The sequence below is a fragment of the Pundamilia nyererei genome, unplaced genomic scaffold (assembly GCF_000239375.1).
Source record: "Pundamilia nyererei isolate P.nyererei 1_Seehausen unplaced genomic scaffold, PunNye1.0 scaffold00016, whole genome shotgun sequence".
Taxonomy (NCBI): domain Eukaryota; kingdom Metazoa; phylum Chordata; class Actinopteri; order Cichliformes; family Cichlidae; genus Pundamilia; species Pundamilia nyererei.
In genome coordinates this window covers 2,515,728-2,532,789 of record NW_005187417.1, presented here as the reverse complement: position 1 = coordinate 2,532,789, position 17,062 = coordinate 2,515,728, and the positions used below count along the sequence as shown (strand labels likewise).

The window sequence follows — 17,062 nt, the reverse complement described above, 5'->3', positions numbered from 1 at the left end:
ATCACCGTGTGCCAGATTTATGTTCAACTGGATTATTGAAGTGAAAAAGAACATTTCTTGATTGATTATTGAAGAGAAATCAAGACATTTTCTGGACTACATACACCCATGGGACACTTCATTAGTTACACCTTGCTAGTACTGTGTTGGACCCCTTTTTGCCTTAAGTTTTCATGGCAAAGCTTCAACAAGGTGCTGGAAAGATTCCTCAGAGGTTCTGCTCCTAACTCACATGACCGCGTCACACGGTGGCTGCAGATTTGTCAGCTGCACATCCATAATGAGAATCTCCTGTTCCACCACATCCCACAGGTGCTCTATTGGATGGGGATTTGGTGACTGTGGAGGCCATTTGAGGACAGTGAACTCATTGTTGTGTTCAGCAAACTGGTTTGAGATGATATGAGCTTTGTTACGTGGCACCTTATCCTGCTGGATGCAGCCATCAGAAGTAATAGTTGTGCTTCCACTCCAATAAAGAGGAGATGATGTATGCAGTGTTTAAACTTTCAAATTTCAAGAGAAACTTATTCTTGCATAAAGTCTTACAGTTTATATCCAAGAACAGTTTCACTTGGATAAAGTAGCTCCAGTTTATTCTAAATGCTGTTTAAAAAGCTTTAAAAAAGAGTGGAATCTAACATCCCGAGTGAACTTGTTGTTTTGATTCCCCTGCACTTAAGCACTGAAGAAGTGAAGTGAAAGCAAATCAGTCACTGGAGACTAATTTTACCACGCTTGCTGATGCTTGAAGTAAACTCTGGCCCCTCTTCAGACATGATCCGGATGTATCTGGAAACAAATACTCTAGCCCGAGTAGGGTCACTGTCACTTTCACAAACTTTCTCCTCTTTTCTTTCACAAAGGAATTAGTTAGAAACTCTTTTTAATCCTGACTAATCTTAGCTGTTACTCTGGGGTCGTGTTTGATTGACAGCCTCTGACACTTACAGGGGCACAGCTATAGTTTACAGCTTTGTAAAGACACAGGACAAAGCAGTCTATCCCACTGTGCTTCTGGCTGAGGACATGATACTGTGGAGCTGGCTGACCCCTGGTAGTCATAATATCAGCAAGCGAGTCTGAAACTAAGGCGCGGGGAGGCCATGCTGAGACTGCCAAAGCGCTCAGCTGGTGCTCGAGGGGGGAAAAAACTGGGAGAGAAAACAAGGCTTTGGTTTCACATTTGACCAGACTATAATTAGAGAGAGAAAAAGATTACAATATGGCCGACGGTGCCACAAGACACCCACACACCCCGCTATCATGCATACACACACATCCACTCATTTGTGGCCCTTGCAAACCCAGTGGGCTGGCCACTAATCCTGCAGCACATTTACAATCTGTAACGACAACCTGATACCCCCGGCAGGCCACGGCGAGCACACACGTCCCTTTATGCTGCTCATGTACGTGTCAGTAGCAACAGCTGCATCTAAAACCCTCCTTGTCTGTCTCACCTGGCCGCAGATCAGCTGATTGGTTTTCCCATTCCCTCGGTGAGGAGCAGAGACGGGCATAATATGTGATCTGTGGCCAGTGAGGGCCTGTGAAAAGTCAGGATAGAAAACCCCCTACGGTGCTCTGGCGAGTTCACCCATATCGGATCATCAGCCTGCCGCATGCTTCAGCACGGTCTTTGGCCCCATCTCCCCTGACGGTCCTCGCTGTGTCAATGAACAGAGGTGGAGTATTGAAGACATCCGCAGTATGTCAGTGATACTGAACCGCGGGCCATTAGCAGCTATAGAGACACATCCAGCCGGCTGTCCAAGCCTAATCTGTCTCCGCTAAAAGCCTCAGAAATACAACCTTATACGGCGCCTATGGGAATATATGTTTCCAATCGCTCTCCTCAGGAATGAATACCTGGCATATGTCGCTATTATACTTTTTCCCCACTTCTTGTGTCCACTCGGTGTACAGTAAACACAAGGGGCTGTTTCAAGGCAAGGCTTGAGAACAGGCCTCGTTTTCTCAGACTCACAGATTCCACAAGGGGCTCCTACATCATGCTGTCATATTGCAGCTAATGAAAATCGTATTCTATGCAGGGATCCTCTTAGCGCTGCAAAAGGCACATGCTAACCAGGGGGATTAGTCCTGTAATGCTAGGGGACTTTAATTTCAGCTCCAGCATAAGTCATTGCTGCTGAGTACTAACATTGATATATGGCTTAGGAGTGACTAGCATGTGTCAGGAGAGCTTTCTGCTCAGGCGGGTGCCTTGCGGACGAACTCAGTTGAATCTCACAAGATGCTGGGGATGATTAAGGCTGACATGATGAGTTCATGTAAACAAAACCAGAGCCTGCGTGCATCTTTTTGACGGTCCAGCCTGAGCACTTTTTCTTCAGCTGTGGCCTTGTTGAGTTGCCCAACTTTTCACCACTTGTCATCAGGTATTGCTGTATTCACAACTCTTTAGGGAAACGCATCATCGGTGAACATGATGGGTAGAGACTCCCCAAACAAATCAATAAATAACTTCCTGCACACTTAAACAGCTGCTCCTGGTGTACCCTTTAGCAAAGCACTGCTTCAGGGGATCTGAATGTTAAATGTGAAGAACAGCACAAACCAGGCAGCTGCAGAGAGCATGCATGCTCAGTGTATCTTCATTAGGCAAATACATGATTTGAAAGGTCAAGACCAGTAGTCACACTTTGTATGATGTTGCCAGGGGAATCATCTCTTCATGTAAATGTGCAGAACAATCATTACAGCCAATAATAAACCAAGTATGGTGGCATTATTGCTGCAACATAAAACCTGCCCTCACTCTTGATTATAAAGACAAATATTCCAAAAAGTCTTGCTTTTTTTTCAGTCATGTATGCCAAATGTGGTTCAGGATTTGACACTAAAATATTCCTCAGATAACATTTGCACAGTTGGTTTTTTTCTTTATTATGGAATCAGGGACTTAACCTTGAAGGTTTAGGCCTGGTAAAAATCCCAGTGGGGTTTATAAATATTGTTGCAGGTGAAAAAATAAAACTGACGCTTTACCTGCCTGAATAAAGGCTCCCACATTAAACCACAGACAGCAGTTACAGTAATGTCACCAACTGATTAGTAAAATCCTATTATGAAGAAACGAGATGTTTTCACTATAGTCATCTTGGTGTTTTGAAACATGTCAAGGGAGTGTTGGATCTGATTGTGAAACCGCATACTTACTGAGTAATGACTTTTCAACCACAAGTCGATAGCCAGTGTGCATATCGTGGACAGTCCTTCTTTCTCGCTCTTAGAATGACCAAAATGTACAGAATGGACTTTATTCATGACCCAAAATGAGTGACTGAGCCCATTAACTCATCAGGAAAGTGTTGAGAGGTTGAGGCTGAGGGTCTTTTTCCCATGGATTTCTATAGGACAGGAAGCCTTATTTCCCCCCACCACCACCCACCAGCTGTATTGCCCCAAGGTGCCCATTAACAAGAATGCAGGTTTCAAAGCCCTTCCGTACTGGCTTCGCTTTTCAGACCCTGCAGCTATGTCTGTCTTTTAACACTCATGGCGGTTATGTTTCTTCTGTTCCTTCCAGATTCTACCGGGGTGACTACCACATCGACGTCTGCATCAATGACTACCTTGACATCTACTGTCCGCACTACATCGGCCCAGTTGCTGATGATCGAGCAGAGCGCTACGTCCTCTACATGGTGAACTACGACGGCTACAGCTCATGCGACCACAACTCCAAGGGCTTCAAGCGTTGGGAGTGCAACAGGCCTCTGTCGCCAAACGGACCGCTCAAGTTCTCAGAGAAATTCCAGCTCTTTACGCCCTTCTCCTTAGGCTTTGAGTTTCGCCCTGGCAGAGAGTATTATTATATCTGTGAGTATCTGCCTTTTGGATATTGCTAGCATTGCAGTTAGAATTAAATGCTTGATCCGATTTCTTTTTTTTTTTCTCATTTTTTATGCATCAAATTAGTCCACATTATAGAAATTCAAAGCTCTTAATTTCAGTAATTTTCTACAAACCAAGAAGTTATTATTTTGGTATTGCTGCTAACTCAGTGGTACAGGTATACTATGTGCACACGTCACCACAATAAGAAGCTCCAAGTATGAAACACATCTGTAGACCAGTATGAAAGTTATCTTGGAATTTCGCAAAAAAGACATCAGTGTTCAAATATTGTTTTGCAAGTCCTTGGAACCAGGGCCAAACCAAAACACAAGCCAGAGGGAACAAAGTATCTCTACTGTTGAGGTCTCGCTCGAGGTGCCGTTTGTTGCTGACTGGCTGAGCTCAGTTTTCTCCTCCTCGTGAGAAGACTCGGGGAAAACAAGCAGCTGGGGAGTCATGTTTTCATAAGTGAAGTCAGTGCCCTGCAGGGCCAGAAGACATGGACTAAATGAGACACAGAGCGCTCGATGGTAGATTTGAGGTATTTAGCTGACACTTGTGGTCGGGAAAGACCCTCACTGGTACTGACATTAATAAGGAGTGGAAGAGTCAGTGGAAAGACTGCTTTGGCATCACGACAAAGATAATAAGATAATAGAGAATATGTAGAAAGCTTATTTCCCATACTTCCCTCACAGTGCTAGTGCAGCTTGGCAGCCTTGCCTCCAGACTGAGGTCACTGATTTAACCCGTCAAACAATAATTTCCACTTTTATTGTAAGAAAATATTTCGGAAACTTTAACGACACAGCCAGATCAAAGGTGACACCAGAGATTTTCGAAGGTACTAACTTTGAACATTCCTTTCCTTCCATGGATGTTTCCCCGTGCTAGCATCTGGGATCTTAATATCATCAAGACTGCCGTCCTGCGAGTTCTACCGGATCTCATTCTGTATTTTCATTGCAGTATTTTGTATTGTGATATATTACCCGTCACTGGATGTTTCTGTTGGATCTCTGTGTCAATTGGCTAGTCTGTTTGACTCCATTCTCTTTATTGTTTAGGGAGATTGCGTTGTATTGATAGTGCTGCCAAAGAATTGTTGATGTTGTTGCAGTTCCTCAGATGTGGATAAGAAAAGTTATAGATTGCTTAATTCTGCTGCATTTGTTGAGTTGGCACTGAACTGACAGAAGCCAAGGTTTTCTGCAGATTGATGATGATTGATTATCGAAAGAGAGAGAAGAAAGGCAGAGAGACAGTCCATATGCCCGAAACTGCACAAAGCCATATGGACTTTATCTTGCTGACTCAGATTCATGACTCATCAATCAGATACTTGTTTCTTTTCTTTTTCCTCTGAGAACACAGGGTCTGACCACAGGATTAAATGACAAATGACAGACACCTCCAGGAGAATACCAATGCCCTACAGGCAGAACATCTCATGTGTCTGTAGTCAGGGAAAATGCTGGTTGCAGAGGTACTTCTGCAACATGGAAACATGGAAATCTCAGACCGTGTATAATGAATTGCAGCTGTATGTTTATTTTGTGTCCATCTCTTTAAATATTTCATTATTTGAAATCTGGTGGGTGGATGGATGGACTGTCAAGTTTAGTGATGATGAATGGCAAGTCTCAGATGATGTGGAAAGAATCAATGTCAGGAGATAGTTGCGTGTGAGTACACAGAAGCATTAGGCAAGCGACAAGATTTTTGGTACTGGAAGTTCTCTGGTTGTGTTTAATAGTCCACCTTTATTCCCATCAGATTTGAGCAGGCTTTGGCTCGGCGATGCATAGAGCTAAGGAAAAAAATACAGGCCATCACTTGACAATGATTTAGCTTTTCATCATTTTAACTTATATGTATTCATATATATTAACCAGTGAGACTGAAAGGGAAGCCTTGTCCTGGAAGACCCTTGGCTGTGCTGGAAGCTTCAAAATACCATTGCCTCCAAAGTGAGCTTTTAACTTCCACAGCATGTCTTTTATTTCCACAGCATGTCTTTTATCCTGTCTTCCTCCCTTCTGCCCCTCCCTGAGCCTGGTTCTGCCGGAGGCTTCTTCCTGTTAAAAGGGAGATTTTCCTTCCCACTGTCGCCAAAGTGCTTGCTCATAGGGGGTCATATGATTGTTGGGTTTTTCTCTGTATCTATGAAGCGCCTTGAGGCGACTTTTGTTGTGATTTGGCGCTATATAAATAAAATTGAATTGAAAATTGAATTGAATTAACTCTTTCCATTAACTCTTTATGTTTTTCTAATAATCATTCTCTTTTTTTGGAGCAGTTGTGGCTCAGGTGGTAGAGCGGGTCACCTACAGGTTGAAAGGTCGGTGGATTAATCCCTGACACTTCCAGTCTATGTTTTGCAGGATCCTTGGGCGAGATACTGAGCCTTGAGTGCATCAACCAGAGTGTGCGTGTGAATGTTAGACAGGGCACCTTAGCATAAAGGAAGCACTGGATGAATGTGTGCAAGTGGGTAAATGTGAATTGTTGCTCTTATTTTGGTCTCCACCAAGCATGGTTACTTACCTCTCCCTTTAGCATCTAAATGCTTAGAGACCAGTAATATTTCCTGTTGAGTGCTGGGGAAGTAGGGTGCAGTCTGTTTAATAAAGTGCTTTTCTCTGTAACTAAATGTTTGTGCAACTATTGATGGACAAAAGTATTTTTGTGTTTGTATTTACCACAAAAAAAAAAGAAAAATATTAGCAGAAAGGAGATTTAAGTTTCTATACAGTGTAATGGTTAACATTAGCTTGACTTTAACCAGCACACCAACAAAACTTTAAGCACGGTAAACAAATATCTTTTTTTTTTGGTATGTCTACAGACATGTAGATTTGACGTTTTTAAGCGATCGTTTGTGTTTGTTAAGTTTCAAATGAGCCGTGAAATCCTGAAATTTATACCAATGACAAAAAAAATATTTCTGTTTATACAAGAAACCCATATTTTTCCAGATGGATCCGGGTTTTCTTCTCCAGATTCCGAAATCCTGGCTGCGTTACATTAAACACTGTTTTATCAGCTGCTGATATCAGTGTCATATTGCATGTTGACATTATCCTGCACCGGCAAAGCCTAACAATAGTTGATAGTTAATACCGGTGTTATACATGTGGTTTGAGAAGCTGTTGTGTGGGCATGTAAATGACATATTGAGAGGAGTGTTCATGCCTGCTCGTCTCAGTGAAGACAGATACTCCTTTGTCCTCCTCTGCAGTGATTGTCACTCGCCTTAGGCTTGGCAAAGGGGGGGGGGGGTGCATGTCAAATGGATGACACCTGCAGCTGCATGTGGACCAACCCTTCAGGCAGACAGACAGACAGACTCTTAGGGGAAAGCCATCCTGGTGTGAGATCAGTACTATGGCTAGTCCTAGAAGGTCAAAGGTCACCAGTATGATGACGAGGTTTTTGCTGCAAGCTTCTCCTGGCCTCAGAGGGCGGCATGTTTTTCTAATAGAGCCACAGTGGAGCAAGGGAAGCCTGATCCTAATCTCAGGGGATAGAAATCCAATTTTCAGAGGAGACAGTTGAGAGTCTGGCTCTCCCCGCGTGAGAGAGATGACTGTCTCCCTGTAAAGCCCTCCTGCTTCAAACGCCCGAGTCCCGCTCCGTACAGCCAGCGCAGATCTACATTGATAATGACGTGAACCTCGGCAGCACAGGACCCCAGCAGTTCTCCTTTAGCTCCTCGCTGCTAACGCAAAAACAAAGGGCTTTGTTCCCCAAGATAAACCACAAGAAAAACATCTCTTCCCAGAGTATTTATTTCAGGATTTGTTTAATTTACCTCAGAGTCACACTGAAGCCCAGCCTTACACGCCATCCCAGTCTGTTTAGAGATATGGAATATGTGCTGCAGGTTTGGACTATGCGATTGCATTGATTCAGTCCACACAGTACATGACTGAATGTGCAAAGCGTGTCTAAGCGCGTGACCGGGAGGTTTACCGTTGTCTCGTCGTCAGATGACCTGACTATAGCTGGGGTCTAGAGTTGCAGGCAGAGCTGGAGTTACAGTCATGGGGAAGCACGGCTGTGTTGCTTGAGGAAAGAAAACCCAGACTGTGACCTCAGTGGTAGACACAAGAGAAAGGAGCAGAGACGGTCGGGTAATTGCATGTGTGTGGTGGAATCTGTGAAGCGATGGTGGCAAGGCAGGAGAGGAGGAGGGTGAGAGAATGCGATGAGAGCGTAACATTGTGACCTAATGCCAGGGAGTAAGAAATACAAGAAAAGAAAAGATTCTTAAACAGTTTTGCAACTGTACATTAGAAAAAAAGAGATCAAAGGAATAACAAGTTATCTAAAGGACACAAAAAAAAACAATGCATAACAGGATCTACTGATATATGACACCACAGAGTGCATTTTGAGGCGTACACCATGGTCACCTGCCAAAGGTAAATAAGAGCAGCTTTGTTTATCCCTCCGGAGGCTATTCTTTTTTTTCCCTTCCACTTCCTTTTTGTGTATGCCCACTGCTGATTGTCTGACTGATCTGGCTGGTGCTCACATGGAAAGTAGGAAACTTTCACTTTCAACTGAATAGTTTTAATAGCAAAGAGTAGCAATGAGGTTTACAAATTTTAAATTGATGAGAAATTATTTCCAAGCCTGTCTCAACCCAGGGTGTCAGTTACTGTAGTTCTATCACATACCTCTGCTGTCACAGAGGGTTTTCTTTGGCTGTGCATTAAGGCACAGCCTGCAGCAATACTGGATGCTGAGAGATAACAGTCCTCCTCTAAAAGCTACAAAGTCCACAAGGTTGAAGGATGACAGTGGAGTAAATCACAAGTGTGTCAGTAAGGAAACCACTTGTAAACTTTGTGTTTTGCATTTTTCACCTTTTTTGCTTTTGTTCACGGGTAGGTTTAGGTACTAAATCCCATTTTTTAGGTTCAGTGAGCGTCTGTGTAGGCTTGTCTGAAGCAGGAATTATACTTTCCGCGTCTGCGAGTCCGTTAGGTTCTGCTCGGGTTCCAGTGATGTAAATTTTGTCATCTGACAGTACCCATGCCTGACTGTTTTTTCATCCACACAACCACACAATCGGAGGTCAAGGAGATATAACAGGAATGATTACTCGGGTCTTCAGCTGTCCATGTCCATGAAGTATAATCTGGGCTAAGGCTTCACTAACGGACCAGTTCTGTTGTTTAGCTTGAGTTTCATGAACATTGTGTATTCCACACTTGGTTGGTTAGATATTGCTGTAGCTTGCTTCCCGCTGCTTTCTCAAATTGGTCTCAAAGAGGTGCCGAAAATCTTCTTGGGATTTGCTTCGGTTAATAGCAGATTGCGACGGTTGCCTGTGGTTTGCATTGAAGACGCCAACTCGGCTGCAAAAACTCGCAAACCAACAAACCAACTATTCAGTAAGTGGTAGTCAAACTGTAAAAAATGCGATACAAACCAGAAGCGGAGACTGTTTGGCTTCACAGTAAAAGGCACGCTTCTTAAAATGTGTTTGTTTAAGAAGGCACAGTTTTTACTTTGCCACACACTGTTTGCAACTGATTACATAGCGACAAGTGGGAGCTTCCTGTAATCACTTGCCAATATTTTCCACTAGTGACTGGAGGTTGAGAGTGGGTCACTGAGCAGTCTCTAGGTCTGTGTCACTAAGGCCCAACTATTGCCTAAGCTTGTTGCATCACAATCACCAGAGAACATCTTATACTTACCTTTGACATAACAGAATCTTTTTAAAAAAGGAGCATGGGTGGGAGGATGGGCTGAAATTTACAGGTTTTTGATGAAAGTTATAAAAACTGCTTGTTTGTCACAGGATGACTGCAGTGTCTGCAGATCAAGTGGGTTTAAATTGTGTTTCAGTACTTTAATAAGTCATTGGCAGTACAGCATACGTATAACTTTTAGGTTTTCATTTCAACTTTTTTCAAATGTTTTGTAAAAAAAAAGAAGTAATAATTTAATGTAAAAATAATCAAGAAGTTATTTTAAAGGCTAAAATGATTCTTATCTTAGTTGCAGCTCGAATCCGATAAGATTAAAAGAATGTCTCGGATGGAAAGTTGGGACAATTGTTTTTGTCTGTGTCCTTCCAGACGTTCCGTGCAAGTATGCAGAAATAAACTTTTTATAGCCATTGAGCAAAGTTAGAGTGAGATAACAAAAGCCAAGGAAAGCTAGACATAAGGAGCATGAGCGACATAAAGAGTCAGTCTGGCCAGTCGAGTTCAGTTCACTCAAGTTCTGTTCCAGCCACCGCTGGGCTGTGAGGTAAGTTACTCAATACCCGCGGACACAGACAGAAGCAGCGTGATTGACAACGTTTCTGTCATTCATTTCCTCCCTCTGCTGCTTCACTTCCAATATTTCTCTCATGGTAAAGTTTAAAGATGATTTTTATCTCCTCTCACAGCCGCGCAGCATCTGATAAAATGCCTTTTTGAAATATGACGCCCCGGGTCATCTGCAACTGGAAATACCGTCATGGTTTACTTTTATCAGGAATTTACCGCTGGGCTAGAATCTATCACAGGGAGGGTCTGCATGACGGGGTAGCCAAGTGTCCGTGGACAAATTGTGGAGACCTCTTTGCACAGATGTACATACAGGAACCACAACATACATACATGCGCACATGCATGCTTATCAAGTCATCTAGGGCGTGTGTGTGTTTGAACGGTCAGATCAAGAGCAGTTTGAGACACTTGACAGGCAGCAGGAAATGGCAGAGGTCGCTGTATCAAGACATGTGAGGCGAAGCTAGAGAAAGAGAGGAAAAAATATTGTAGGACTAAGATAAGAAGGCAAGAAAAAGAAAAGCAAAATATATTATTGAGAAAAGTGCAAACCATTCGTCACAGCTGGTGACACCCTCAGCGCTCTATTAGCTGCTCGGACCCCGGTACTACTTGAAAACTAATTAGTTTTGTTAGCTCGGGAAAACAATCACAGCAAACATGCCCAACCCCAGAAACACACGCAGGCACACACACAAATTCTAATCTTTGCCTTTCACAATCAGGAACCAAAGGAAATGAGATTTCGAAGGTGAGCATAACAGCGTGCCACACATCTGCAGAAATGACTGCCCCTGGCCAAATTAGACTTGGAAATACGAGGGTGACATTGACATAAAATATAGAGCAGAAATGCTTTTACATCAGGATGAGAGGGAAGTTCAGACACCGAGATAAAGCTCTTCAGACCGAATTTAAAGGGAGATAAGAGTGGAATACCTCTGATGGAGAAACAATCGACCTTGTCAGATTGTTCGTTTCTACTGCTGCGCTGATGTTTATGAATGAAGGTAGATTTAGAGAGCTAAGAGGCCGCAAAGTGAATGCGAATAGATAACGTCGAGTGGATTTGGAACAGAAAAGCAATCTTGTAATGTAGCTATGCAATTTTTTTTACCTTTCTGCTGTCTAGAGAGCTCTCTGTGCCTCCACTGGTCATGGCTGTGGAGCATGTCATAGAAATGGTCTGGCTTTTTTAGGTAATACATCAGGAATACTGCAAACACCACGGTTACCTGTTAATAATTTTCCCTACAATAGGGTTCATTATCAGATAATTAGGCAGTTTGAGCAACTTCATCTGGGACTTGGGTGATTCGGAGTTATTGAAGAATGCAAATGCAGAAGGTCCGACTACAAATAAAGTATTTCGCTGATATGCCTAGGCTGAAAATATCAAAGCTTCAAAACTGGTAAAACGTCCTTTTTTAAAAGCCAAACTCCTTGAATATCAAACACAAACAGCAATACAAGAAGTATCCAGTGTTTTTTTAAAGGGTGATCACAGTTATGACCAGACATTCGATGTCAGCTAAATACAGTTCGATACTAAGAGCAAAGTAAACAGTTTCCATCACATCACACATCCATCGTTACCCATCTCAGTGGTTTAAAGAACTCCAGTCCCTATAATTTTGCAATAGGATGGTTAGATTTGGTTCCACAGATTCAGGTAACAAAGAACTCTTTTCCTGCAGTGCAGTTGCTTTGTTGGTGCAGAACCTTTCTAGCTTTGAGAACCCATTATTGTGCAGCATTACAAGCTTAAATTGTATGTCTTTGTGTGCTGCATCTGCCAATCCTGGTAGTCCTTTCCGTTGCCACTAATGTCAGTAGGTCTAAATTTGGACCCAGCAGTTTTTGCGTTGCAATGCTGGTGCTGGATTTGCAAGAGGGATACAAGAGGTATGATTGCTTCTAAAAGCGCCCATTTACCATCGTTGGATCCCTTTTAGAATCATTATTAAAAATATGCATGTCATACTTGGCCAGTTTCCACAAAGGCTTTAGCTAAAGACACCACCAAAACATTTTAAAGCATGCTATAATCAAGCTGGAGTTGTCTACTGTTAAATGCAATTACTTAATTTGGATGTGTGGCCTGATATAGGTGTCTGTCTGTGTAGCACATTGGTTATACAGAAACAATAATTATGGGGATTGTAACCATTATAGAGGCTAGGGAGACGACAGCGACGAAACTGCACATAGGTCATGTGCAGATTGGTTGCTAAACAGAAAGGGGAATGCACAAAGATAAACCATCAAAGACATGGATGAGAAGCACAAACAATGGCTGGAGATTTTTTATTTTTCATGCTTGGTTTCACAGCACTACAAAGCTCTTTGTGTTTTGACTTTTATCTTCTATGCTGCAGGTGGCGAGTTAAAGACTCAACAACAGCGCAAACGTGAACAAGTATAGCCCACATTGCCAGTTGTTTCAAATAGTTTTGACTCTGCCCCCAACTTCCAGACACATGTCTGTAAACTGCAAAGCTCTCTTTAGCACCGGCACATCTGAGTGGCTGGTGTTTGGGTTGCGTGTTAGAATGAAGCCTGATAGGGTGCAGCGCTGATACTCGTGCTCTCAAAGCTGTTTTATTGCAAAGTATAAAGGTATCTTTTGTCAAATTAAGAAGTTCAAGTGTGGTAATAATAGTGACATTTTAACTGACATTTTAATTCAGAATGACATTTCCCCTGATCACGCAGCAGTAGATTAGATCAAAGAAGGTATTTCGATATCTGAAACTGAAGCTGGCATGTTTGAAGTGCCTTTGTTTCTTAACTCCGTGTGATGTGTCCACAGCCTCCATCTCTGACGACAGAGGAAGAAGGAGCTGCCTTCGACTCAAAGTCTTCGTCAGGCCTCAGAGTGAGTCCCAGATTGTTGTGTCTGCTCTGCCTGGTTTTCCATTCTTTATGTGTGCCAGCGTGTGATCGGACTGCGCGCGTGTGACGTTCAACTCGTCTAATCTACACATCTCCTCTCTCCTCTTTGTTTCTCTTAGACAATTGTGTGAAAAACTCTGGGACCGTGGAAGAAGGAGTCAATTTTGATGATAATAGTCACAACTCCCTAGAACCTGGAGGTTGGTGGGAATATACTGTACAGTTCATGATGTTTGTCAGTGTGTGATGGTGACAGAATCATGTGGGATAGATAAAGATTATTCTGAACACGTGGTGATGGACAGATTAACCATCGAGTCAGAGGTTTGGATGACGTTAGTCAATAAAATGATCAACAAAAATTTAGTTGATAGACTGGCATTCAGGTAATCATGATATACCGAGATTTGGATTTGCATCGCTATTTCCCAGTGTGTCACTTAAATACAAAGCTGGAGGATGAAGTAGGTTAGCTATGATTAGCAGAAAAAAATGGCGGCTCCTTTTAATTCAGTTAAATGTAGGTGTCGTGTCTTGACTAGGTGTCGTGACTTCCTGGAGTCTTTGGTGGCTGCAGTATCAGGTGACATAGACATGAAAGAAAAAAACTTGGACATAGGGCAAATGGATAGATTTTTTTTAGATGGAGCTTTGAATAGAGTTAAGGTATTAGGTGCAAGGCGTAACTCTAAAATTGCACTCATAACAAGGAACTAGCCATCTTCTATGACAGGACATTGTTTTAGCACCCAGCATTTCGAATAAGGCAATAAAAACCTTAGTTAGCTGTGTGTTAGCAGGCTAGTTAGTTAAGGCATTTGTAAATATAGCAACATTACTCACTGCATACAGGTTAAATATTGTCAAAATTTGCTTTAAGCTTAATTTAATCTTTTAGTGCCGCTTGTCTTATGCCTGGGATCCACTTTTGTCACATGCAAGGCTCGTTGTTTTGTTCATTAGTTTAGAAAAGCTCAGTTCTTTGTTCTTCAACGTGTTTCTAGTGCATCCCACCAAACTGCAGCTTTTAGGCATTTATCAGTTGACTTTTGATAGCAGTTAGACATGACAAGGAGGCCTCTAAGCTAAAAAAAAAAAAAGGCAGTCGAAAACCATAACTCTTTCCTTCTCTGTTGCTGGTGGGACTTTCTTGGGCTCCATCTCTATATAAAACATTTGTAAAGCTCTTTCTGAATCATTTGTTGCCTTTTAAGATATTTCTGTCACAAAAGGGAAAACAGTGGTTGGAGACCATGGCCAAAATTATTGCCACCATTAGCAATGAACTCGCAATCTCATTGACTGTAAAAGACAGACTCAATCTGCTACCAATTTGTGGTTGAATTGGGTCAAGTTACAGGCAATCTGTTGGAGATTAAAATTAGCAATAATCGCAATTTGTATTAACCAGAAAACTATATTCAGTCCAACCAGAACCTCATAGATATGAAACAGAAATTCAGAAAATTCTTCATAAATAGAAACGTAACTTCTGCAGGACAGCAATTTAACCACACACGGCTGGTCTGCTAACGATTCATTAGTGGGTCAAATACACCTTCCAACCAGTCGCTGCAGGCCCCCCTCCCTGAGTCTGGTTCTACTGGAGGGCTCTTCCTGTTAAAAGGGAGTTTTTCCTTCCCACTGTCACCAAGCACTTGCTTAAAGGGGCTTGTTTGATTGTTGATGTTTTATGTGCTATTGTAGGGTCTCTGCCTTACAATATAAAGTGCTTTGAGGTGGCTGGGCCATATATAAATGAAACTGTATTAACCTCCTGGGACCTGGCGTCCACATATGTGGACATCCCATTTTGGGTTATTTAGACCAAATTACTCAATTTTGCTCTACAAGGAAGGTCTACCTGATATCCACTTACGAGGACATTATACTGCTACTGTTCTATTGAAATTTTAAACGAATATCCTCATATGTGGCTCTCATTTTTCTTAGAAACAAAAATCAGGTAAAAAAAAAAATCTGGTAATTCTTTGTTTTTACATTCATTGGTTCCCAATATGCCCAAATATCAAAGAGAAATGAAAAATGCATGCCGTGGAAGAGTGCAGGTCTTAGGAGGTTAAAATACACAATCAAAATTTTGCATGAGGGAGCCTTCTACTCAAAATCATCACACAATTTCAGCTTTCCCTGTTAAGTGTGCATTTTCATCTGTTTGCTCTTAGATGGCGTCAGTCACGAGTCACCAGAGCCAGCAAGAAGGGATGTGAACTCCGCTGGACGGTGCCAGACTTCAGTTCTCCTGCTCAGCTCCACCCTCATACTCCTGGCTGTCATCTTGTCTTTATAGCAGCGAGATGTAGAAATCAGGGATGGACTGTCCTAACTGGAGCACAGGCCGCTCTACCCTGCAACCTCTCCCCTCAAGGAGCACTTTTAAAAGAAAAAATGAAATAAATAAAAAAAATTAAAACAAATCACTGACAATCTCTCATTACAAAGAGAGAGGAAGGGACTTCGGTGCTGAAGCCTTTGATGTTTTTTGACTTTGTAAAATGCCAACTAGTTTGATTTTTGACTTTCTGGCGAGTGCCGATGGTCGTGGCGCCCCAAGGTGAAAGCGTCTTTTACCTATTCGCCTCTCTACCATTTAAAGTATGCAGATATTACACCCTTTTTTTGCATTTAAAACAAGCACAGAAACATGCTTTTAAACATATAAACACACAGGACACAATGTCTACACAATCAGTACACTTTTTAACGCGAATGGCAAAGAAGCACAGCAGGACCCCTCTGAAGTTTACAGATGAACTCTGTTTTTTGTTTTGTTTTTTACATTACATAACCTCCAACATGTAACATGATTAAATCTCACTTCAACATGGAAGAAGATCCTGGAGCGGCACATCGGCAAAAAGGAAAACAAAGAAAGATGCTATTTGTTGGAGACTGTTGGTACAGGCGTGGAGGTACGGGGCGGGCCTTTGATGGATTAACCTCTCTCTCAGGTTAAAAAGGATGCATTGTCTCAGACTGTGGAGGACCCTTTATGAGAGATTTAAAAAAAGGAAAAAGTTAAAGAAGCACTCATCTTTTAGTGTTTGGATAGGAGGCAATTTTAATGGTTGATTAATGTATGTGTTTGTTTTATTTTTTAATAATTCACATAACTCAATTGTAGCAGCCAACACGGGTGTACAGTAAAATATTTGAATGGCGCGTAGACAACGATACGGTCTTTTGCCTGGCGAAATGTATTTTCCTATTTATTGTGAAGTCCTTGTGCTTTTTTCTGTTCTGGTTCAGTCTGTAAGTACAGTAGAAAGGCAATAAAAAACAAACACCCTTACCCGTTAAGTTAGTTTATATTACCCACAGTTTATTTGATACCATTAAACAAAAAAAAAAAAAACAACCACACAGTTTTACGTATCTGTTTGGACTGCTCGCTGATGATGGTTTTTAATTGTTTTTAACAAAGTCCGGGAAGAAGAGGAAAAAAAAAAGTCTGATGTGCTATCAGGGTGTAGAAATCGTAGAATATTTGTGTTTGAAATGTCATTAAATGAATGTCACAAATGTAGTTTTACTGTTACACTATTGTTTTTGTGAATCACTGTCATAACACAAACTATTGTAAATAGAAGGCAAAGTTCCTACAAAGTTCAGGGATGTGTCCATGCCTAACATGAGGTCCATTTTTTCTTTGTTTCTAAATCAGGGAGAATTCTCTTCCCTAAAATAAAGTAGAAATTTTATGTGGCGAAAAAAGTTTCAGTGAGATGGTGGGCGAATTACAAAGCAGGTGGAAGAAGTGTGCGTAGGATGGTCGGGACTGTGATTCATTTACCCTCTTTGATGTCGTGTAAAGTGGCGTCTGTACAGAAAATACACCGGGGGCACCCTCGTACCAGTTATTTCTGGAATGAAAAAATCGACCACCAGGGGAGATGGAATAAACACGAGGTGGTGTCCTGTTCTCTTTGGGCAAACTGAAACTGACCTGAGAGAAGGGGGGAAAGAGACGAAGGGCGAGA

At 42.0% G+C, this 17,062-nt stretch overlaps 1 protein-coding gene across 2 annotated transcripts in view; it reads left to right on the top strand.

Annotated features, from left to right (window-relative positions):
• Positions 1-16,608, top strand: part of LOC102214105 (ephrin-A5b-like) — an 81,738-nt gene extending 65,130 nt beyond the window's left edge. The window contains exons 2-5 of one of the 2 annotated variants that reach the window (XM_005725552.1): positions 3,557-3,849; positions 12,979-13,044; positions 13,181-13,261; positions 15,248-16,608. In XM_005725552.1, the coding sequence (XP_005725609.1) occupies positions 3,557-3,849; positions 12,979-13,044; positions 13,181-13,261; positions 15,248-15,372 (565 nt within the window). In that variant the 3' untranslated portion in view covers positions 15,373-16,608. The remainder of the gene's footprint in view (positions 1-3,556; positions 3,850-12,978; positions 13,045-13,180; positions 13,262-15,247) is intronic. The other variant, XM_005725553.1, reaches the window with a different exon arrangement.
• Positions 16,609-17,062: the final 454 nt, after the last annotated feature.